We start from the raw sequence: 25,282 nt of genomic DNA on the forward strand, positions 1-25,282 counted from the left end.
AGTAGAAAAAAATCTAAAATCTTATTTGTCACCCGTTACCCGGATTACTAGTTTTGGTTCGCATCCCAATGCTTGACAGCTTTTCCGCAAATCTAGTGCTGAAAACCTAGCAGTAGAAACGATAACACTCCAAATACTTTATAATTGAAGCAATACGTTGGAGGTTTTGTTGTTGTTTTACCTACGTTAGCTTTTGCAGTATGAACTATGAGTTATGATATTTTTGTGGGATTGAAATGCGAAATCAAGCTTGTAAAAATACGTTCAAAAAAGTCGCTGGTTATAACTACATCAAACAGGTGGAGCACAGATTTGCCATGCGTAATACGCTAATCAATTCTTAATTTGTGTAGTATCATATATACCGCCAGCATTACCCGGATAGACATGTCATATTGTTGTTGCCGGATTTACCCGAAACATCTGCATTTAGTATAATGTAGAATTAAACAGGCCGACAAAGGCTCACGAACGCCACAAACGCACAATCAACCTGCTGACGCAGATGAAGCTGTCAGCGGGGCGGCGCTTAACTTAACTTATGCGATTCACCGATTCGTCCTATGAGTCAATGTTCACCAGTTAGTGCTATAAATCTGGCCCGCTATCAGAAAGGCAATCTGGATTCTGTGCGATAGTGATTGGTGTATCATTCCGAGCAATGTGTTTTTCAGTCACCTGAAACGCTACGAATTAATCCAGGAGAAATAGGCGATAATGGTATCGATATTGGGAAACTGTTCGCCCATGCCTAGCTCTCAATCGCACGCGCCGTATGTAACAGAATCCGCTTGGGAAAACGCGAGAGGAAAATTTATCATCAGCTCACACGCGCGTTTTTAATCGTGGCGGAAACTGGGAAAATTATTCCCGCGCCTTTCCTACCATGCTGGGAGTGAATCAGCGTGGAGAAAAACATCTATGGTCTACGATTGGCTGACAGTAAAGGGCGCCAAGAGATACTGTACAGATTCGGTGAGAGTAAGAGAATTCGCGCGCCGATAACACGGAGCGGGAGCGGAAAAACGGAGAATAGACGCTATAAATTTCTCACCTGTTTCACCCGATAGCGGCAGTCTCGTTCGCGTGTCGTCCGAGTCGGGATAGATTGTTAGTGGTTTAGTGGCAGATTCTTTGAATCACTAGAGTGTGAAGTGTGCTGTTAACAAATTGGTTGACCGGTTTTTTTACTTTGTTGCTTTAATTGTTTGCCAAAGGAGAAAGGCTGGGTAGGAACTTCCGTTTGCGGTTCAACTCCTTCCATAGCAGGCGGTGTTTTGTGTGCTGTAACAGTTTGACAGTCTGTAGACGGTAAGAGATATTTGTGTTAGACATTACAAACGTAGTTCTGTTGACAAAACTTTGCTGCTGTATTTACTCAATAAAAATTCACAACCGACACACAAAAAATACTCATGCAAAAACAGCAGCAGCTTGGGTTGTTTGCTTTGGAGTTGGCAATCTTCTTTTTTGTAGCCATAATTTGACGACAACAATAGAGGCTTTATAGATGAAGAAAAAAAAACAATAGAGGCTTGTACAATGCTGTTGTCGTGACAGTGCAAAAAAAAAAAACTCTAATAGATGTGAATACGTTTCTAGTGAAAACTACAAGTGATCAGAAAATGGTACCTATATTTTTTTTCTTTCCCGATTAATCCAAGTGACAGAGTTTACAGTCTTAAGGACTAAAGCAGTTTTTTTTGGTTCTGTCAACTCACAATATAATATTAAAAGCCGTTCTCAATAGTTAGAGAGCAGAATATCGTTCATTTGAAACATAGTTTGTATCGGAGTATTGAGCTAAAAGAATGAAGAAAATTCTTTTGAATAATATTTTTTATAAGAGTCCCAATTTTGACTAATCTACTAAACAATCACCCAAAAATATATACGGTGAAGGTAGATTCGAAAAAAATAGTATGATATTCCGTGGGTTTATTTATTCTCACCCTCCAGTTATGTTTGAATAAATATTGACAGATTGATACACGTTTTCAGATTCGCCATTCGGTGAAAATATAAATGAAATTCTGTACGATGACGTTACTAGAAAATAGAGATCCCAACCTCATCACTTTTTGTGATGGCCTTCTTTCGAGATTCTACCAAAGTCTACTCGATTATCAAAAATTGGCAAAAGAGCCACTAAAACTTTGGGCTCTGTGTTGACATTTAAAATAAAACTTACCGCCAACCCGTGCGATGATGTCGTAACCGGTAATAACCGGCCTGATTCCGGAAACTACTGCCTACCCCTGTTAGACCCACTGTTCAAGGCACCACCCGTGTAACGCAGTGTCAGTGGTGCAGTGGTCCACCGCACATTATGTCACCGCGTTATCGATGCGATGGTCGGAATCACATCGAGGTGGCAGAGCAGGGACAATTATGATAGTTCAGAGTTGCGGCTTTCGCAAGTCCGCAACATTGACGGGCTCATTGCCCGTTCTGCGTCTATTTTACACCATTTCTGGGCTGCGAGGCACAGTGATTTGCAATAACCCTTTTAGATACATGACTTTATAGCCCAAAAACTTCTCAACGAACATTGAATCTTCGTTGAATTATAGTTGTACGATTTTTATCATCGACAACAGATCTTATTCACAGAGAATTCAGCAAAGCTGTCAACTCAATATGACCCCTTCGAATGGCCTACCGTAAAAGGCATTTGCCGCAGGCATCGTCGATTTTTCATCGCCCCAAACTTCGACTAGTGAGGTAGAAACTGCAACGGCTAATGTTTTTCATCGATTAACTCTAGTAGATGAGTGAATGCAGTTGAGCTGGGACCCGTTAGCCGTGGTTTAGCCTTGACACCGTTGCCGTTCAGATGCACCGAATTCTAAAAGAAAGAATGCTCGTGAGTCGGGAATGGCGCGCATCGCTTACTTTGTTCGAGGGCATAGCCGTTCGCATGCGAGGCGGTTTTTGGGGCTAAGTATCGCACCTTCCAGAGGCGGAACAGAAAAAAGTTTTCAACGAGGAAAAAATTAAATTCTTAATGTCCGGAACATAGCAGTTTCTTAGGCTCTAATTAAATTGTAACTTTTTATGCAATCAAAGAACATACGCAGTCGTCAATAATAAAGAACTCGCGTTTTTGATTTGAAGTTTAGTTCTAAAGATTTACAAAAGGACTTCGTACGAGAAGTCAAACAACTAAAACCATATTCCATACCTTTGTTTTGAAAGCTCTCAACAAACCAATTCCAGCCAAGCCAATTTCTGCTCTCATGGAAGGTGATTGCATTTTTCTAAAAAAATAATAAAAAACTCCAAACCTTGCTCAGTATATGAGGGGAATTCACAATGTAGATTTCAATGTTTTGAGTCATATTGAAAATTAAGTCAGATGATCAGTCCGGGAATGTCTACCTGATCAAAGTATTCGAAACAAACTGGAGTAAAGTGCGATCTTTCACCAAAACATAAAAGCACCATCGTGGGATGATGAGATTTTCTGCAACCTCTTTGAAAGCATAAGTTTAGGCTATGCGCTTTAAACCGCTTTAGTATTCTTCGCATTGTTCAAATCTCTTTTAGAAAAATATTCTCAAAAAGAAGTATTTTAAATTTATTAATGAATTTTGTTTGGTTATTTTAATTTTTTTTAAATAAAAAAGTATATAATCCTTTAAGTAAGCAATTGGCATATATCTAAAAGAAATTCAAACTCAACAAAAAAAAAATCAGCTGAAGAAAACTTACTTTCATCTGTTAACCAAACTTTTTGAAAGAAAAACTTTCAATAGTATAAAAACACATATCGAAGTAAATTCAATTTTTGCAAATGAGCAGTTTAGTTATCCCCATTTCGGTGTCCTATGCGCCCCGGGCCCCCACTGCTCCTAATCAGGCCTTGCTCATAAGCTATGAGCTTCATTTCACAAACCCACCAATAGTTGCGTTTGATTTGAGCAATTCAAATACTCAGTACTAGTTTATAATACGAATTTCACTCTCAGGGATCACATTGAGAGTGTTCAATCAATAAATACGTATAATAGGTATAAGTAGAATTTATTTGTATTTCACTTGACAATGTGATCGCTCAACTGCGAGAGAAATTGATTTCGTTTTTTAAGAGAAATCCAAGCCAAATCAGAGTTTAAAAAACAGAGATTTCTCACATCCTGATGGTAAATCAGGAAAATCAGAGATGAAAGTATTGTATAAGACTGAGCCCATGATACTTCCTTGAGGTACATCAGCTCTAACAGGCAATCTATCAGATTTACCATTCAAGTTAACCTGAGGAGTGCAGTCAGTCAAGTAACTTTGTATCATTTTTGTGATGTAAAAAAAAACCGAAATTAGAGTTGAGCTACTATACCTTCATCCCAAACACTGTCGTATACCTTTTCTATATCTAGAAAAGCAGCTTCAGGGGGCTGAGGCGGAAAACCTTCGGAAACGGGGGCGGAATTAATGAGTAAACCGGTGGAGAGTGCCGAAAATGAACTGCCAATCATCTTTAGATCTTACTCATTTATAAAAACTCGAGCAAAAAGGTTGTACGAAAACTGAACTGAAATAGAGGCGTTATTTCCCATTGTGGAATAAAATTACAAAAAGTGAAAAGCGGATAAAATTAGAGAGAAGAAAAGTTCGGAAAAGGAAGTGAAGTCATTGTGAAAAAGAAACTGATCGATCAGGCTCGTAGCTTCTTAGAGAAACAGCCTAAAACCGACACCCAGACACCGTAATTACAACACCGAAAATGTTTCATTTGACTTTTCGGACTACCCTTTTTATGTCTCTCCCTACACTTTTTCTATCCCTGACGCACCCGAAAAAAGCAGAGTGTACTGTAGGAAATTACCAACACATTCTCACGTATGTGTCAAAACTGGTTTGTTTTGGTTTTCGTTCCACGTGGTAAAGTGTCAGGTAAATTTTTTCTCAGCACATTTGCGAGATGGACATATGGAATGGAAACGAGACAAAATGACGAATGCGATGATGACCAAAACAAAACGAATTGACAGCTATCCATTATCCATTACCATTACTACGCATACCAATGCAACGACACTGAAAATGTTTTATTTGAAGCTGCAAGTATAGCACGGAAAAAGTGTAGCTACACCGCGAAAACGAAAATGACATTTGAGAATCACCTTGGCGGTTGGAGTGTACATGTTCCACGGAGCGTCAGGACATACTTTGGCACTGGGAAGGGGAGTGACAACGAGCGCTGAGCGGGGGTGAAGAGAGGAAAGAGACTTCAAACGTCGGTAAAGAAGGGCCCGGAAGCAGTGTTGCGAAAATTCGGCACAGGAAAATGAAAATGATACAACAGCAGTTTCACTCACTTTCTTCAAACTGATATTGAGTGTCACCCGTGTCAATTATCAGTCAATAATCACGTCAGTGATATAAATGATATGTCTTAATTAATATAGAAATTCTTTGATCTGAGCCAATCCATTGCTAGAATTCCATAAAGCAGATAGGCACCTTCATCCTACACCGCAAGAACATCGCTAGAGCAACATCTCTCAGTGTCAACAGAGAATCTATCACTGACAGTGAAAATTTGCAACCCTGCCCGGAAGCAAAAACAGTGCAGAGACGAGGGAGGAAATAGAAAATAAGAAAGTGGGAGTGTAGACATACGAATAAAAATAGTTGTTTAGGACGGAGTTCAAGAGTTTGATTGACCAACACCTTAGAGCGTTAGCCGACCCTGAGGCGGTGAAGAGGGGAGCCTCAGCAGCCCGCTAGTTACAATTCTCATTAACATGTGTTATCATTCTATTACCAATTATTTTTTTAAAAGTTTGCTGACAGAAGAGAGTAAATTGGCCCATAACTTGATGCTTCAGCTGGATTTCTTTCAGGTTTCAGAATTGGAATGATTTTGGCATTTTGCGAATATATCTTTCTTGTTGCCTTATCTACGGTTACATGAAGCGTCCAGTGTGTTTTTTGCTTTTCTTCTATTGTTTTCTTTCTTTTCATCGAAGCCAGCCTCTCTTTGCCTTCACTATTAGTACTAGAATCATCCAAAAAAATTTGTTTTCGGGATGAGCTATTCTGCGCCAAATGACGGATCGATCGGAACCCAACCATCTTATGTACTATGTGGCAAGACTGAAGCAAAAACAATTTACCAATTTCAAATTACACTACTTATCAAAATAACACCAGGATGAATACTTCAACAAGGAGAAAAGTGTCAGTTGTATTTATTTTGAAGGCTAACAAAAAGGATAGGGTTTTACCTTAATTATTTAGATTAATCAGTTTATTCTCCGCTCCATAAGCTTAAAAAGTATGGATAAGCTTGAGTTATAGTCACTGTATGTTTTACTAGTTTGGTGGATTGGATTCGGGAACCAATTTGAAGTGTCAAAATAGAAACTAGTCGTATAGAATCTCCATTGACTGGTCTAGGTTCTGACAGTTTGAATTTGTTCCCGAATCGAAATACAAAATGAAATCATGTCAAATCTTTTACGCACATCACATTTTGCGTAAAAGGATAACACTGGTCAACACTGGTGCACTCCAAAAGCTCAATCCGGAAAAAAATGATTGTTTTTAGTTATACAATCATTCTTGTGAATTATGGTGTCTCTAGCCACAGTTTTGGTAATGGCTAGGGGCACCAAAATTCATAGGAATGGTTGAATAGCTATAATCTTTCATTTTTTTCGGTTTGAGCTTCTAGAATTGCACAACTGGTTACTTTCTCTTCCAATTTTTTTGATACATCTGGAAAATTTTGTTCCAATGTTGAAAAAATCTTGCATAACGCTGATCCGCTTCCTTCTCTAGGCAGACAAAATCCGATCTGTACTTCCTAATCCTGGTACAACCGATGGCTACTAAGTTGACTCAAGGGTATTGAAGATTCTTGGTCTGTTTCAGTTGTCTTCCCCAAACATTTGGATAGATCAATCGCGTTACGATTCCAAGGACAAAGTCCAGAGGCTTTGAAGCCGCTTTTGATAGCTTAGACGGTTAAAGAATTACGTAAACAATCTTGTAACACTATCGCAAAGTTATATGCATTCACAGATGCTTATGGATTTCCCTCACGAATTTTGTGTACAGCTTTCGAACAATAATTTTTAATGGCTTGGGGGCAGCCGCTGATCCACTGGTTGCATCATTCGTGCGACATTGTGACACAATGCAATCAAAATAATAGATCCAAATTAATGTGACTGCTATGGCCATCAATGATGAAAATTCCAGGTTTTTTCACTTGTTTGGCCACCAAATGAGGTTCCAAGACGTTTCTTATGTAGTCACGAAAAACGTCGGAGGTCATCCACCCACTATGCGATTTTACAATGCCCCAATCAGAAGGGCACTGATTCGGCTAAACTCTTCGGAATAGTTTTATATGGGTAAACGATGAAAGGAGGAACAGTTCCACCAGAAGCGAAAAACGAAAACATTATCATAATGTTCAGCTCACTAGAAGTTCTCTCATACAATATTGACTTACGACTGCAACTTAAGGCGAACACAGTTTTTTTTTTTTTGGTATTCAATTGGAATGATGACTCATCTCCATCTATGATACGCTGCGGATTTCGCAGAATCTCGCAGACAGACAGGACCCAATCTTATCAAACCAGGAGTGTATGTTAGACAGAAACACAGTTTCTTAAGCATTAATCTTAATCGTTTTCCAGCTTTAAATTGTGGGGTTTGTACTAACGTAAGAACCATATGACCCTTAACGACACGCGATGCTTTACAAGACACAACACTTATCGTTTTCACATAAAATAAACATTTGTAGGGGTACTGGGGGTAAGCCCGGCACTGAGGATAAGACCGTCACCCCTAGGATTTTACTAGAAAACGCTAATTAACTGTGTTTTGGAATATGTGTAGTGTTGGTATTAAAAATTTTAGCCAATTTAAGACACATCGAAGCCACCGTGAAACGTCAAACGTCAAAATAATAGACAAAACATACGCTACTGCAGCTAATGCGTAAACGGATGTAATTTTTTGTTAGTGGACTTAAGCTTTTATTCATTTGAAAAGACTAAAATAATTTTTCGTTGCTCTACAATTTATTGCCTGTATTGTTAGCAATCACAGGAATTCGATATGAGGTAAATTGAAGCGATAAATTTGTAGAAATATTCTTTTTACAAAAATGTGTGCTGTCGGGGTAACACCGTCACCCAGTGAGTGGGGTAAGCCCGAGATGGTCTGAGGCTAGTTGGATGTTACTGACACATATTTCTCATCTATTACCGATGTCTCGCTGACAAATAAATTAATAAACTTAGAACTTAGAACCATGCACCAAAGCTCATCTGTGATTTATGAATGATTCCAAGGGTTATTAGAGGTGCCAAATGCACTGAATCAAGTCACAAAACTGACGGCTTTCCCGGTGGTATTTGAAATATGCTCCGGTGTGGTCAGTTTGATCCTGGCTTCAATGAAACTAGTTAACAATATGATTTAAAGTGCCACATGATAGGCTTGCCGAGTATCAAATTCTTTCATTGTTTATACATAATGTTCACCGGAACTTGTTTCGGCAATCTGCGCAGAACCAGCTAACCGACAACAACCAAATTCAACAGTAACATACAGAAATGTAAGATCTCTCATTCGGCGGTTTCCGAATTCAAATTGGCTCAGTTAATTCGATTTAATTCATGAACAAACTTAGGTGCCGGTGTTACCCCCAAGGGGTGCCGGTTTCACCCGCACTGATTGCTAAACGTCGTTTTTATCTTAGTTTCTTCACCATTCCTTGTAAAACAACAGTTTGAAAGTACTGAAAACCTTCATATATTGTAGAAAACAATCTGGGCAATGATTCTGTGAAAGAAATATAACAATACTCGCCATCAAGTGCTACTGAAAAATCATTTTCCTTAGGGGGCCGGGCTTACCCCCAGTACCCCTACTAGAGTTTACCTTTAACGGTCGACCGGTTTCGGGCTAAGTGTTGCCCATCATTAGGCTACTTTATCCTGAGGTTGGATAGGTTGAAGAAATTTGACGTTAGTCTTCTTCCGAGTCGGGACTTGAACATTCGACGTCTGACATGTTAAGTATCGAATCTTGAGACCAGCTCGGAAGATTAAGTAGCTTCAACAATTGCCCAATAACAATAATTGAATTTTTCACTAGGTTCCAGGAAGGTAATAAAAAAGCTAATGAATTAGCAAGATTAGGGTTTTATTGGAGCTTAAGAATTGAGAAACAAGATTGAGAAAATAACGATAGATTAGATGTCAAGTTTAAATTCATTTTTCATACTAACTATTCGCAACAGTAAACGAATTACGATGATGTGCGGTCTAAATATCAATCCTGTCGGCAGATTATCGGCGGAATCTGTTGAATGCCTCCGCTAGAAAAGTAAAGTGAGGCATACAATAATTTCACAATAATATTTTTTAGTGCATGAATGTTGCCAGTTGTGTGTGTTTTTTTTTCCTGAACTGCTTGCCTCTTTTTTGGAAAATTAATGAACATCACGTAGTTTAGGAACAATCCTGATCTGCATGTGTGAATCTCTATCTGCCAGTAAGAATTTGTTTAACTCATTTACGCATCAGCTGGTGGTTGCTAGTCTCCGCTGGGGTCGTCGATAATCAGCTTTTAATTTATTCATTACACACTACAGACAGTACCCGCTGAGCTTCAAGCTGTGAGGTTAAACGCCTCCGATCGTACAGATAGTGGCAAAAACTGCAAACGGTCATCTTGTACCGAAGGAGGTCAACAAGTGATAAACGGTTTGACAGGTGTCTACCTGTTTGCAAATTAAATTTCATCGCACGTTTTTTATTCGCCTCTGTACGCGCAGTCACGAGACAATCAATGCCGTTATTCATTGAAAGGGATCACGGGAAATAATTTTCGAGTATCATGTGTGCTATCTTTGAATCATCTAATCTACCCTGCTCTCCCCTAAACAAGTTGAATTTCAATAAAAAAAAACAGGAGTCTTTAAAATTGAATTCTTCAAGCAATTCGATCCGAATGGCAAAGACCGTGAAACAAGCGGAAGATTTGTGATTTACACACTGAGCAAACAATTTGCTTCTCCATTGTTGACAAAGCGTCGATTAGACGTGACTCCCCCCGGCCCAGACTGGACTAATTGAAATGTGCGGTACGTCGCGACGACCGCCTGCCCGCCGGTTCGTGAAACCGCGAATCAATTTCACAGATTTCACGGTAGATCAAAACAGTGTCGCTTCCAAGCCAACACCGAGCTAAAAACCTGGCGAACTTGACATTGTGCATACAAAGGAGGGGATTTTGTTTTGCTGCGGATTTTTATGGCTACTGTAAAAGGTAATCGCTTCTGGGATTGTCGATTTTAAATATATCGGTAGGTAGCTCGATGTGACAACTTGTTGTTAAAATAAAGTCGAACTTTATCGCTGATCGTACAGCAGTCGACGATTTTTTTAAACATAATTTACAGTTTGTTATCAATCCAGCGAAAGCTAGGCTAAAATTCCATTTGCAACTTACAATGAAACGTTACTAAAAGATTAACGACTTCACTGGTAAGCAGGCCGACAGAATTCGGTGGAAATCCCTCTAATCGAGCAGGTGCTCGCACTCTCCACTGTCTTGAGTCATCGCGTGCCACAATCAGCCGAACCGTTCGAATAATTAAAATGTCACGCGAGTTTTACAAGACTTTCACATCAATAAATTCTAGTGCAGAGTACTCTCTTCCAACACCTGCCAGTTAATTGCTAATTTGTTGCTTCCAAGAGTCTGCAAAAAAAGTTTTATTGTATCGCCTACAGTTATGCACGTAATAAACTGCTCCCCAGAGTGTAATTGCACGATTGATTACCACAGACAAATAGACGTATTTATTAGCGAATTAATATTCACGTTTAATTATATTTTATTACCAGATGGCATCCTCGAGAGCAATGAATGCCGTCATTCTACTGGTGGCGGCATTTGTCACGCTAGCTGGCAGTGCCAGCGTCTCCGTCACGGAGACCTCCTATACCAGCTATCGATTGCCGAAGGCTTTTCACCCCGAACATTACGATCTGCAGGTGTTGACTCATCTTGGTGACGAGCGAGGGTTCACCTTCCACGGTCGAGTACTTATTCGGGTGAGTATTTAGTTACTACTTAATGAACGAATCCCATAATGATTGTAATTTCATCCGGTCGCGTTAGATGCTCTGTGACGAGGATGCCACCAATGTGACGTTGCATTCGAAAAACCTCACCATCACGGGAGAAGACGTCAAGCTGGTGGAGCTCTCGGATAGTGCTTCCAAGAGTGTGGAAATCAAACGTACTCAGTTTATTACCGATAACGACTACGTCGTGTTTCACACCGGAGAGTTTCTCAAAAAAGGATATCGCTATGAGATCAGCATTCCGTTCAGTGGCTACTTGGGGACCGGACTGCTCGGATACTATCGCAGCAGTTATGTGGACAAGCAAACCCAACAGAAAGTGTGAGTAGAATACTTTTTCGGTTTGATTCGATCGGACTACATTGTCAAGTCCGTTCCGGAGTCTAGAAACAAAACTGATAAATTTGAAATTTTCCTTCCTCCTTTTCGATTCGCTCGAACATCACCCGCCATTAAAATGTATATCTCGGTTTTTATTCAAATTTTTATTTACTGGTTGCAAAATTGGATATGTTGAACATTTTCTTTGTTGTGACATATTCTCAGCATTTCAACCGATTTTAAACGATTGACGTTGGCCGCATAATATTCAACTGAAAAGTAGCGGTAAAATGTGAAAGTACACGTAAATTATGGATTAAAAAGTTATATCAATTACTTTACTTTACTTTTTTGGCTAACGGACAGTTCACCGGTCTAGGGCCGAACGAATTAGAGATGTCCAGCTTCTTCTGTCTTGGGCAGCCGTTCTCCAGTCTCACCGTACACCAGCAGATCGTGCATCTTCTTCCACCGCGCACATCCACCGCGTGCGAGGCCTACCACGCAGTCGACGGCCTCTTCCTGGTTCTCTACTGAAGATAGTTTTGGCGGCTCTCTCGTCAGGCATCCTGGCTACGTGTCCAGCCAACTGAAGCCTACCCCGCTGTATTACCTTCACTGTATCAGCATATTTGTATACCTGGAACAACTCGTGATTGATGCGTCTGCGCCACACTCCACCTTCCAATTTACCGCCAAGTATCGATCGCAGAACTTTACGCTCAAAAACTCCGAGCACTCGTCGATCAGCTTCCTTCAGCGTCCATGCTTCATGTCCGTAAAGGGCCACCGGGAGTATTAGCGTCCTATACAGCGCTAGTTTTGTGCGAGTTTGCAAACTACGGGACCTTAGCTGGTTACGCAGTCCGTAGAAAGCCCTGTTCGCAGCTGCAACTTGTCGTTTCACTTCACGGCTCATATCGTTGTCACATGTCACAAGCGTACCAAGATAAACGAATTCGTCAACCACTTCAAATCGTTCCCCATCTATCTCCACCTCAGCACCAACACAACGGGGACTCCCAAGCTCTCTGCCAGCTACCATGTACTTCGTTTTGGCAGAGTTAATGAGAAGTCCCAATCTCGCTACTTCTTTCTTAAAAGGTACGAAAGCCTCCTCCACGGCCTTACGGTTGATACCGATGATATCGACATCGTCCGCAAAACCAAGAAGCATGTGAGATTTCGTGATGATCGTACCGTTTCTTTCGACGTTTGCTCTTCGTACTGCACCCCCAAGAGCGATATTAAACAGCAGGTTGGAGAGCGCATCCCCCTGCTTCAGTCCATCCAACGTTACGAACGCAGCTGATGTCTCGCCAGCTATCCGCACGCACGATTTGGATCCCTCCAGTGTCATACGACTCAGCTTTATTAGTTTCGTAGGGAAACCGTGTTCCAGCATGATCTGCCACAGCTCATTTCTTTTCACTGAGTCGTATGCCGCCCTGAAGTCCACAAACAGATGGTGAGTCGATAAGTTGTACTCCCGGAACTTATCGAGGATCTGTCGTAGGGTGAAAATTTGACCCGTCGTGGAACGCCCTTGTCGGAAACCAGCCTGGTGTTCGCCAACAAAGGATTCCGTTAACGGTCTCAATCTGAAGAACAGGATACGGGAGAGCACTTTATATGCGGAGTTGAGCAACGTTATCCCTCGATAGTTGCCACAATCCAATCGATGGCCCTTCTTATAGATAGGGCATATGAGGCCTTCCAACCAGTCGTTCGGCATTTGTTCGTCCGCCCAGATTTTTAGTATTATCTGGTGGATCGCATAGTACAGCCGCTCGCTTCCCGCTTTTAGAAGTTCGGTCGAGATACCGTCCTTCCCAGCGGCCTTGCCGTTTTTCAGCTCACTAATCGCCTTTTTCACCTTCTCCTGTGTCGGTGGCTCCACAGCTTGTTCTTCACTCATAATCGTCATCCTGTTCCTGCTCTGCTCATTCGGCTCCTCACCGTTCAATAGCGCCTGAAAATGCTCCTTCCACCTGGCTGCAACCGTCGGTTTATCAGTAAGCAGGTTGCCGTCCTTGTCATTACACATGTTCCTGCTTCTGACTCTGTTGACAGTTCTATAGAATCTCCGCACGCCGTTTTCAGCATAACTGTCCTCTGCGCTGGCGAGCACCTGCTCCTCGTACTCGCGCTTCTTCCGACGGTGAGTTCTATTTTCGGCAGCTCTTGCCACCCTGTACCTCTCTCTGTTCTGACGCGTAGCCGCAGTGAGCATGCGGCTCCTGGCACGGTTCTTCTCATCTGTCGCTCTCTGGCACTCAGCATCGAACCAGCCGTTAGGCTGTCTTCCACGCGTCGTATCTACCATCTCTCTCGCAGTCGTTTCGATGGCGCCGTGAATACTGCTCCACAGCCCATTTATGTCTTCTACTCCTTCCTCCTGCTGTTCTGCGATCCGTTGATCCAGCTCTCTGGCGTATTCTGCTGCCACGCCATCAGCTTTCAACTGCTGAATGTTGAAACGCGTCGTCCTCTCTGTACGAGATTTCAGCACGTTCGACAACCGTGCGCGGATCTTACAAACGACGAGATAATGGTCAGAGTCAATGTTTGGTCCCCGAAAAGACCTAACATCAGTAATATCCGAAAAGTGCCGACCGTCAATCAGTACGTGATCGATCTGGGAGCAGGCTTCTCCATGGATGCCTCCAGGTGTGTTTCCGAATATTCAAACGTGGAAAATAGGAGCTACATATGGCCATTCCTCTGGCTGCGGCAAAGTTTATCAGTCTCAGGCCGTTTTCATTGGTTGACGAGTGGAGGCTATGCCTTCCAATGACCGGACGGAAGAATTTCTCCCTCCCAACCTGTGCGTTTGCGTCTCCGATGACGACTTTTACGTCGTGTTTTGGGCACTCGTCATAGATTCGCTCAAGCTTGTCATAGAACTCATCTTTGACTTCATCGTTTTGTCGTTTGTCGGTGCGTAGGTGTTGATTAAACTGTAGTTGAAGAATTTGCCCTTAATCCTCAACACGCATATACGGTCATCTACGGGCCTCCACCGGATGACTCTTGTTTTCTGATTTCCCAGCACTACGAAACCGACGCCCCGTTCCGCTGCTTTGCAGCCACTGTAGTAGATGTGGTACTTGAAAGAAGTGCGTGCAATAGGGCCTACTGCACGGAATTCCCTTTCTCCGGAATTTGGCCACCGAACCTCCTGAATCGCTGCGATTTTGACTCCCTGCCGCTGTAGTTCTCGAGCAAGCAAGCCAGCCCGCGTCGGTTCATTGAGAGATCGGACGTTCCAAGTACCCAATTTCCAATCGTTAACCTTAATCTTTTTCCGTGTTCGTAGCCTAGGTCTTTGCCGATTGATTTGTTCCGTATTTCTAAATTCGTTGTTCGTGGTTGATGAAAGGTTTCGGTATGCTACCTTACCAGGGTCGCGATACCTACATCCTGCTGATGGGGCTGCCATCTTAGGTGTAGCTGGCGGGATACAGCATTCCATAATTCAGCCGCCCGCTCCGGGTCAGACGCTGTTGTACGCCTCCCCTAAGGGGATACAGCCGCGTACGACCCCCTTCCCAGTCAGCATACGACCATAGTTTCCACCGGGGTTGGTTACCCGATTTCCGCTAAAGTTACTCGTATTCCGGTCGGCACCACGTGGAGGTTGGGATAGGAGTTGCTGGACAGAGGTGAATGGCCACATTAGGGTCTCAAGTTACACGTGTCCAGCCATTTGCCAACCAGTTATATCAATTACTCCGACAAAATAACAGTCAGCCAAAGTACACCTCATTGACAACTTTGTGGCCAATGAGTATTGGCAAGAATTTCCAAAACCACACACATTTCTTAATGTGGGTCTCAACTGCTCAGTTCACTTGAGAACTAACATTTAAAAAATCAATCATTGGTAGTGGAACGGGTATCAATGGCTGCATTTTTTTTTCAACACGATCTGGCAAATTCCAAATTTATCTGATTCAAAGGTCATTAGAGAATTGCGCGGCACTTTTCAAGTTTTTCACTTGAAAGCAAATTCTCTTGTTTGCAAACTGTTATCATGGACAAAATTAACTATGATAAACAGATGACCCAAAAATTTGCGACAGCCTATATTTTGAATAACCCTCCTTACTAAGATGGTTGAACGTGTTAAGAGTACAATTAAGGGGTTATATACCTTTTTAGTTTTCAAAAGACCGAAAAAAAAATTTATTTTGAAATACAACATCTTGAGAACATTTTCACAAATTTTCATAAAGATCTGAGCAATAGGAAGAAAGTTAGAGCGATTTGCAGCGCGCCTTGCCACGGCCGCATACGCTAAACTTGAAACTTTACACGCGATTATCTCGGAATGAAGTTTTCCGAAAAATGACTTTGCCGTGATCCTGATGTGGAAAAACTACTGAACCGATTTCCTTCATCTTTTTTTTTTAAATTTTCGTTATCAAATTCGCCGGTCCTTGAACGATCGCTTTTTGAAACATACAGTTACATTTTGCCGCAAAAAAAATTTTAATGCAATTTTTAGCGCTCAAAACGTGCAGTTTTTGGGAAAAACGTTCCCGTTTGCACTGAAAACAAAATACTCATAAAAGCGATCGTTCAAGGACCCGGCACACTCCTAAACTAATGAAATAATATGAGTTTTTTTATTTCGGTTGACCCGCTGAGTCTCTATCAGGATCACCGCAAGCCTCTGCAAAAAAAAGCGTTTCGGGAAAACGGCCATTACTCTAGTAATAATTGGTATACCTCAAAATCAAACGTATTTTTTTTTTGTTGTTGATAAACTGTACTTTCAGAAAAATATCTCTTTGATGCACTGAAAATGGTGCTATGCACTTAAAAATAGATTCAAACTTCCCTCATTTTTCTCGACCAAAAAGGTATATAACCCCTTAAAGGATGCAAACTGAATCCACTGTGGGTGACGCATAGCTTAATTTTTGGGTTTCAAATCTAGTTCTTCCAAGAATGAAGTTAAAAAGTTCCAAGCTACGTCCAAAGAATTTCCGAGTCAATCATTTCAGAGCATACGAGATTTCGTTGGGATTTTGAATTCCGCGGGTAAAATTGGTCTCATCGGCTTCAAGGTTACCCTTTATCTCCTAGTGTCCCAATAACTGAAATCTTCAATCTTTCAGGGGAATCGATAGGCACTTGAAGTTAACCAACATTAGGAAGAAAGCAAATCATTTCACTCTTCACGGGGTAAATTTTACAAACAAACAAAAGGAGCACCAATGGGAAATCCCCTTTCTCACTTTTTATGCGAGCTTTGGATGGCAAACATAGAAAACAAATTGGAGATATAGGATATATAGAATTTTTTACGAAGTCCTCGAATACGAGCCCGGTAATACCTACCACTTCCAGCACAGATGTCATAATTTTACCATATTATCCAACTTTAATGGCGACAAATCGTTGAGATCCTATGCCGAATCCAGAATACGCCGCTACAAAACTCGGTCTTGGGCTGCTCCTCTCCAGTCTCCTCTCACGCCCGCTGCTCTGACATTCTCGTCGACAGCACACATCCATCGCGTGCGATGTCTGTCTCAAGTCTTTGCCTGTCGCTCATCCGCCCACTGTAATCTGCCGTGTTTTATCAGCTTGGCAATTCATGCACCTGCGCCACAACCCATTTTCTAGTTTTCCACCGAGTATTGATCGTAGGTATTGATATGTGTCCCCGTGGTTCTGTGGTTAGCGATGTCGGTCGGCTAGCTCTCCCAAACGGTTGTGATATCGGATTCGATTCCCGATCGAGTCGAGGATCTTTTCGAGCTGTAAACTTTCTCGACTCAGCACTGGGGCACGGTGTGGAAGGCGATACGCACCTGAGTTTGCTGTACGGGAACCGCCGAATCACGTGCGACGGCAATCGCACACTGGAGGGTGTCCAACGCCTGGTCGATCTCCGCTGGAGTGTTCAAGGGGTGGTCTCGTCGATGATACGCTGAAACCGGACCCAGTCGGCACGATGGTAATCTCGCCTAGGCTGATTGGCCACCGTCTCTGCAGTGGCACCACCGGATAGTGGTCCGACGAAAGTTCCTCGAACACCACCGGAACCTCGAAGATTACCATGTTGGACAGGAAGATGTCCAGGACAGAGTGAACCCCGGACCGGAAGATTCTGGAAGGGCACTCCGGTGCCAAGATGTTGTAGTGCCCGGTCTCAAGGTCTTCCGCCAGGATGATGCCATTTCGGTTTTGGCCAGATCGTTGCGTAGTTGAGCAGCAGTTCTACATTTATTCCAAGCGATAAGGAAGAATTGGCGCTTAAAGTCGTTGAAATGGAATTGTTTCTCACTGAATGCGATCATAAATTAAATTACTGCGGTAGCTTTTAAATTGCATTTTTTGTCGCTTTTACGCGGTTATTGGGACACAATGGATTTTGATATTAACGGTTGTTAGACGCAAGTTTCGAAAATTATTTGTTTGACGCGGATTTCAGAATTTCCACGTGTTTTACAAGGATTTCGTCATTCATACGTTTATTTTTACACGAAAGCAGTGACTTAATGCGGGTTTCACGCCGGTTTTTTTCCGATTTTCAGCTCTTTGATGCGCATTTTTAGCATTTACATGTTCTTTCCGTGGATATCGGACATCGGAATTGATGAGGTTTCGTTATTATTTTGGTTTTACAAGAATTTCAAAGTCTACGCAAATGTTTACGAGTATTTTTTTTAATGTTTCTAATTTCTTTTCATTTACCAACTTTGGAGACTTTTGTTGCAGCTATTATTTTCGAATTGCTGAGAATGTTTTACACTAAATTCATACACTATTTTTGATCCTGCGATGTAACGTTTATGAGTCATAATTCCTGAAATCGGATGGTTTATTCAAATTGATTTTGTTCGATTTTTCTTTTAATTTACCCACATTTTTCCTCTGTTTTTGTTATTTTCTTAGTAGGTAGCTTTCACAACAACTTCCTACATTAGCTTTGATTTTGCGGTTTACGGTTCATGAGATAAGTTTTTTTTAGTTATGAATACCAGATCCGTTGTCAATCTCTAGAGTAGAACTGTCTCTAGAAATTAATCACGAAATCTCATTTCATTCTCAACTTCCAGCTGGCTGTCGGTGACCCAATTCGAACCAACGTACGCCCGGCAGGCATTCCCCTGCTTCGATGAGCCGGAAATGAAAGCCACCTTCGACGTATCGCTAGGACACCACAAGAAGTACATCGCCCTCAGCAACATGCCGATCAACCGAACGGAACCGATGTCCTCCACCGCCGTCGACTGGGTGATGGACTACTTCGGAACGACGGTCCCGATGTCGACCTATCTGGTAGCGTACACGGTAAATGATTTCGAGTACCGCGAGTCGGCTGCCAAGATGGAAGGTGACGTTGTGTTTAAGATCTGGGCCCGGCGCGATGCAATTGATCAGGTGGACTACGCACGGGAGGTTGGTCCTCGTGTGACTCGCTTCTACGAGGAATATTTTGCGGAAAAATTCCCTCTACCCAAGATCGATATGATTGCAATTCCGGACTTCTCGGCAGGAGCCATGGAGAATTGGGGCTTGATTACGTACCGGGAAACGGCCCTTCTCTACCATCCGAACATCTCGACCGCGAGCAATAAGCATCGGGTTGCGTCGGTGATCGCACACGAATTGGCCCATCAGTGGTTTGGAAATCTAGTTACGATGAAATGGTGGACGGATTTGTGGTTGAACGAAGGTTTCGCCACGTACGTGGCTAGTTTGGGCGTCGAATATCTGCATCCGGAGTGGCACTCGCTGGAGGAGGACTCGGTCGATAATACGTTGAGTATTTTCAAGTTTGACGCTCTCACTAGCAGCCATCCGGTTTCGGTGGAAATCGGTCACCCGAATCAGATTTCGCAGATTTTCGACGCGATTTCGTACGATAAAGGATCCACGGTATGTACATTGTATTCGGAATTGAACGCAATTAATAATTGAATTTTCAGGTTATCCGCATGATGCACCTCTTCTTGGGGGAAGCAACCTTCCGCAATGGCGTACGGCGCTACCTGAAGCATCACAAGTATTCAAATGCCGAACAGAATGACTTGTGGGCTGCCCTGACGGAGGAGGCTCGCGTGAACGGTGTGCTGCCGAAGAACGTGGATGTGAAAACCGTGATGGAATCATGGACACTGCAGACGGGTTACCCTGTGATCTCGGTAACACGCGACTACGAAGCGCGAACCGCCGATATTACGCAGGTGCGGTTTTTGTCGGACCGAGAGCAGCAGCAAAACTTTACCGATTACTGCTGGTGGATTCCATTGACATTTGCAAGCTCCGAAAATCCAGACTTCGATAATACACGCGCCAAAGATTGGATGATGTGTGGCTCGAATGAACTACGCAAAGGACCAGTCAAAATGGTGGACGACATGCCTGGCAAAACGGAATGGGTGTTGTTCAACGTCCAGCTGGCTGGACTTTACAAGGTCAAATACGACAAGGCTAACTATCGATTGATTGTGAACCAACTCAACGGTGATAAGTATACGACAATCAGTCTGGCTAATCGTGCTCAGCTGATCGACGATGCTATGGATTTGGCCTGGACTGGAGAACAGGAGTACGGTATTGCGTTCGCAATGATGAATTACCTCCGGCAGGAGACGGAGTACATTCCTTGGAAGGCGGCGTTGAGTAATCTAAACGTTATCAATCGCCTGTTGAAGCGCACTCCAATCTATGGCGTGTTCCGTAGCTATATTCAGTTTATAATTGAACCTGTGTATGAGCGATTGGAGATCTTTAGTAAGACCCGTGAAGTGAGTCAGCGTTTAGACGCTACCAAACAGCTGGTGCAGATTGCAGCCTGGGCTTGTAAGTTCGACGTTGGTGATTGTGTCGAACAGTCGGTTGCTCTGTTCGCCAGCTGGATGACCGTAACCGATCCTGACACAAGCAATCCCGTCCCGTTGGATCTTCGCTCGGTCGTCTACTGCAATGCCATTCGTAACGGGAAGGAAACCGAGTGGAACTTTTTGTGGAAGCGCTACCTCAACAGTAATGTTGGCTCGGAGAAGGTCATGATCATCGGATCGCTGTCCTGTACACGCGAGGTGTGGCTGGTCGAGCGGTTCCTGCTGTGGTCCCTCAACGGAACGTCCGGCGTACGCAAGCAGGACACCACCATTCTATTCGGTGGGGTTGCCAAGGGAGACGTCGGATACCATCTGGCGAAGAGTTTCTTCCTGGACAACGTGGAGCAGATTCACAGCTAGTAAGTGCGAGGGTTGGTGGCAGATAGTAATTTTTTGTTTTTTTTTTCTTTTTTACATGAGTTGCACCAAATGTCTTGAAATAAAGTGCAATAAGGGGTTTTGGAATTGTGTTGTTTTGAACAAAACACGTATTTTACATCAAACTTTATTAGCTGGTGATGGGTAATTCTTTCAGTTTTCTTTTGAGTTTGTTATGCAGGACACTAAGGAATTCTACCTTCGAGAAGTATTTGACTTTAGAAGATGAGCACCACACATTGAGGTCTGAGCCTTCTCACGCGCATTTGGTTGCACACAACCTTATTTCTGTATAACAATGGAGAACTAACACAGCGCTATTGATTCTTAGAAAAGGGAAATAGTTATTTTTTGCAGCAATCGTATCGTATGAAGCTCAGTCATCTAACAAAGTTATTGCACAGTTGTGCGAAAGCTCAAATTCGAGAACTTTTTTAATTTACTTGAGTTTCGAGTCGGATTGTAGCACCAAGGCTTTGCTTAGCTAATCAGGCAATTAAGATACTGGCAGGAACAAACGTTAATTTCTTAGGGGGATTTTGATAATAAATTATCCTATGTAATGCAGGTTCCGTCTGTTAGTTTCACCTAACTGTGATTTGGGGAAATACAAAAAAAGATAGTTTTTACATTTTTTGGCTATAACTCGGCGTCGAAGCTATATTTTTGTGTCTTCTACAAAGTTGTGTGTTGCCTTCTAAATGCTAGTTTTTGAGATATTTGAAATTTTTAATTTTAAGGAATAGTCTAGTATGAAACATTTCTTCAAAAAAAGAGATTTGCTGAAGACACCATTCCTCTAAAGTGGTAGACTAACAAGTTAGATTTTGCAGCACCACTAGCGGCAAAGTTACGAACTAAAACTTGCTGTCATTCTATATTTTTTCGGAAGATAGTGACGAAAAAGTTTTCAAAATTGAATGCTTTGATTTTTCCCGAGATATAACATTAATTTGCACGATATTTTTTAGCATTCAGCACAAAAGAGTACAACGTTGATACTCGTCTATTATCTAGGTATAAGGTCTGTTATAAAATGATGTTTAATATTGATGTGTTTGAATCATTTAGATTCACAGTTAGCCATTGCATTGCAAATTTCAATCGAATATCTTCAAAAATTAGCACTGGATCCTAGGTAATTGAAGTCCGCCTCTGCAGTCGTAGGACACACTTCCTTGGTTAGATGCTGGTTCACATCCAGTCAGGTCAGCGTTACAATCAATCGAGTTAAATTTTGTTAATAATTCGTTGATGTATTGTTCTTGGTCGATCATCACTGCACAGTTATATCTGATCACTCTCAGTCCAAGCACCTGCTTGATTGATCCCAGGCCCTTCATTTTGAAGTCCGCACATAACTGCTTCTTCAGGGTGGCGAAAAAGTTTTCAAAATAAATTCTCTGATTTTCCCTGATATCTCATCATCCGACAGAATCTGGAAATCATCGACGTAAATTGCAATGATGATTAGGTTCCCTTCGACCCCTTTGATGGTAGACGCAGGTGTCATATCTTGATCGCTGGAAGCCCATTTGTTTGAATCGTGCCATCCAGCTTTTGGTTCCATACTCTACTAGCATGTTTCAGGCCGTACAGAGCTTTCTGAAGCCTGCACACCCTCGTTGATGCTTTATTGTCGCCGAATCCTTCTAGCTGTTCCATAAAGATTTCTTCCTGCTTCAGATCGCCCTAGAGGAACGCTGATACTGCGTCCATCTGATGCACGACAAGGTTTATTTCTGCCTAAATGTTTACGAACTAAGCACGTGCGGTAATGGGTTGAAGCTTACAAATTTTACAGTGCATTTCGGGCAGTGCGCCAGGTCAATACTGGGTCAAAATCGAGCATATAAAGAAGGGTTTTGACAGCAGTTAAGTGGCTTCCAGGTCAAAAAGAGGTGAGCTGGTGGAATAAATGAATTCGCTATTAAAAATCTGTTGCAATTCAACGTCTGCTTCTTCGAATTGTGACGGGAGCGCACTATTCGTTGTGACACGATGGCCCGTCTCATTACCAGGATTATACAAAGAGAGAAGTTTCTGAGGAAAAATATATTATGTGACCAAATAATCAGAATACCTGCCTGGGGAACGGCGCTCTCTCTCACTATTGTGCCTCGTTGTAGGATGAACATTAGCTCGAGCCAGGAACGAATAGAGCGCGGACATTTGTGGTGTTCCAAAATCGTCCATTTGCGGATGTTCAGCAAGATACGGTTCCACCTCTTTCGCTTGAGCTTCATCTCCTTGAACCGGTTGCCTTGCTTGGACTTCATCATCGAATTCCTGACCGTCGTTTCAGTATGTTTCATACTAGCACATTGTCATTGACTAAATACTGTGCATTTTTGGTTTTTGAATGATCTTGGTTGTCCTCGAATAGTACTTCTTGTTTAGCTACATTAAATACTCTTTTTCATTTGGAGCATTCCGCGTACCCAACCAGAACGCATTGAATGGATTTCGCGTCCCACTTCTTCCGTTTGACCTTCGGAAAATACGCCATCACCTCGGATCCGAAAACTTGGCTGGTGTTCGATTTATCTGGTACACCGCTGCTGTGGATGCCGCTTCCGCCCAAACATTTGCTGACCAACTAGTTGCCATGCCATTGCGGGCGTGATCGCTAAATCCCTAAAAGTGAGCAAGGCACCGAGACCGGATAGTATCCTTAACCTGGCAATCAGGCTGACGATAAAAACGGCTCCTGGGCTGTTCCGGGTAGTCTCTTTCCGGACAGGTGGAAGTGGCAGAGACGGGTCTTACTACCAAAAGCTGGGAAATCGCCAGGGGACCCATCGGAGTGGCCGAAAAATGTTTCTGAATGCCAGAAGAAGCCAATAGAAAATTATCCCAAATTAAGCTCAGAACGGCCGAAAACTCCTTCTAAAGACCAGAAAAGTTAAAAAAGAAAATGATCCCAAACTAAACTCTGGCAAACTGCCAAGTTCCATTCGCGTTCCGTATTAGCTCCATTCCATTCGCGTTCCGTAATACAATATTTTGCTCGCCTCGTCAGTAACTGAAGGCGAGGCGAGTTGCGCAGAGACATCGTCTGTTTAAGCTTCCGATCAGATTGAAAGTTGGACTTGAAATGAATTGAAAATTTTATTCTATCTATACCAATAAGTTAACCTAGCATCATACCAAATAAGTAACCTAGCACTATGTTCAGCAGGTGACCTCAAGGAACTATTTCTTATTCCGAGCGATTAACAGATTGTTACTACAACAGAAACGAAAACGAATAAAACATCAAACGAAAAATTATATTAAGTTTTGATACAACCAATTGGCTTGACTAAAACCATTACAAATCGTGTATCGAAATACGTAACTTTTCTCTACGCACTGGCGGTGATTTAGTAGAACATAGAAAGTTCGCAACTTCAAAACCATCCACAAAATTTGAGATTTTGAGGTTATAGAGATAATCACATTTTTTTGAAAAAGCAGGACGAAATTTTTCGAGATATTTCAAATCTGATAAAAAAAACTTTTAGTTTAGCTTAAGGCCCGGTTACACGCTTCATACGAAATAGAAGGCATGATGGCGATCACGCCTTTTATTTTTTATTGCGTGGAGAAGGCGTCATTGCGCTGTGTAACTGGGCCTTCAGGTAGATGCAAATCATTTCCAAGGTAAAGAATAACTGGAAAAGTTTGAGATTTTCATTAAATGACTTCAGAGTATTTACCTGTTAGCATCAAACGAGCATTGCGCTATTTGTGCGTTTACAGACTTAAGTTCAATTCACAACACAACACACAAACAGGTTTTTATTCTCTCGATTTTATGTTCCTGCACTAGAAATTGAAATTACAAGCAAGAACAAAGCGAAAAGTGTCACTTTTATCACCTTTGAAAACATGAGTTTACACAGCCTACTGTGCTTTTCGATTGAACCTGGTGAAAGCTCCGGTGAAGATCAAACACCCTACTAACTACTCTCTCTTTGCAGTTTATCCCCGGACACGTCCCGCCTTTCGCGCTACCTGAAACCACTGGCCGAGCAGATGTCCACGATGAAGGAACTACAGGAGCTGAAGGACCTCATCGGAACCAAGCAAACCGTCTTCGAGAAGGCCACCCAGGGCGTGAAGCAAGCGCTGGAAATGATCGAGATCAACCTCCAGTGGAAAACGACCAGCTACAATCAGCTGGCCCGGTATCTGCCCCTGCTGAACTACCGCTCTGGCAGCCTGGATGTGATGGAGCTGTTCTAGGACCCGGTTCGACGGACTTTTTACCTTGGTCTCTCTAAGGGGTATGCCCGATGTTGTTTCGTACGCCAATTTCGTCCAGTTTTTTGTTGTTTTCTGATGTATTTTTCAACTAGTTCTGCTTAATGTATTTTCTAGAAATTCAAAAAAATAAAACGGTTGACTTGAAAGGTTTTGACTTTACTGAAAGAAGTATCCGAGAGAAATAAAGCTGAACTGGAGAGTTTTGTCGGTTGAAGGAACACCCTGTCCACCCCATTCATTTCACGGGTTGAAAATCCATTTCACGTATCGAATGCTACTTGATTACTCTCAGTTTTGTATGTAGTTATGTGAAACAATTTCGGCACAACTAAAACT

General features: G+C 42.3%; 1 protein-coding gene across 1 annotated transcript; it reads left to right on the forward strand.

Annotated features, from left to right (window-relative positions):
* The first annotated feature begins 1,080 nt into the window (after positions 1-1,080).
* On the forward strand, positions 1,081-25,092 carry LOC129718517 (aminopeptidase N-like). The gene is made up of 6 exons (XM_055669352.1): positions 1,081-1,311; positions 10,887-11,096; positions 11,164-11,450; positions 18,527-19,349; positions 19,400-20,676; positions 24,661-25,092. Exons 2-6 carry the CDS (start codon positions 10,887-10,889, stop codon positions 24,923-24,925), a joined length of 2,862 nt encoding a protein of 953 aa, XP_055525327.1. The 5' UTR covers positions 1,081-1,311; the 3' UTR covers positions 24,926-25,092.
* The last annotated feature ends 190 nt before the right edge of the window (positions 25,093-25,282 follow it).

This window comes from Wyeomyia smithii, chromosome 1 (genome assembly GCF_029784165.1).
Source record: "Wyeomyia smithii strain HCP4-BCI-WySm-NY-G18 chromosome 1, ASM2978416v1, whole genome shotgun sequence".
NCBI lineage: Eukaryota > Metazoa > Arthropoda > Insecta > Diptera > Culicidae > Wyeomyia > Wyeomyia smithii.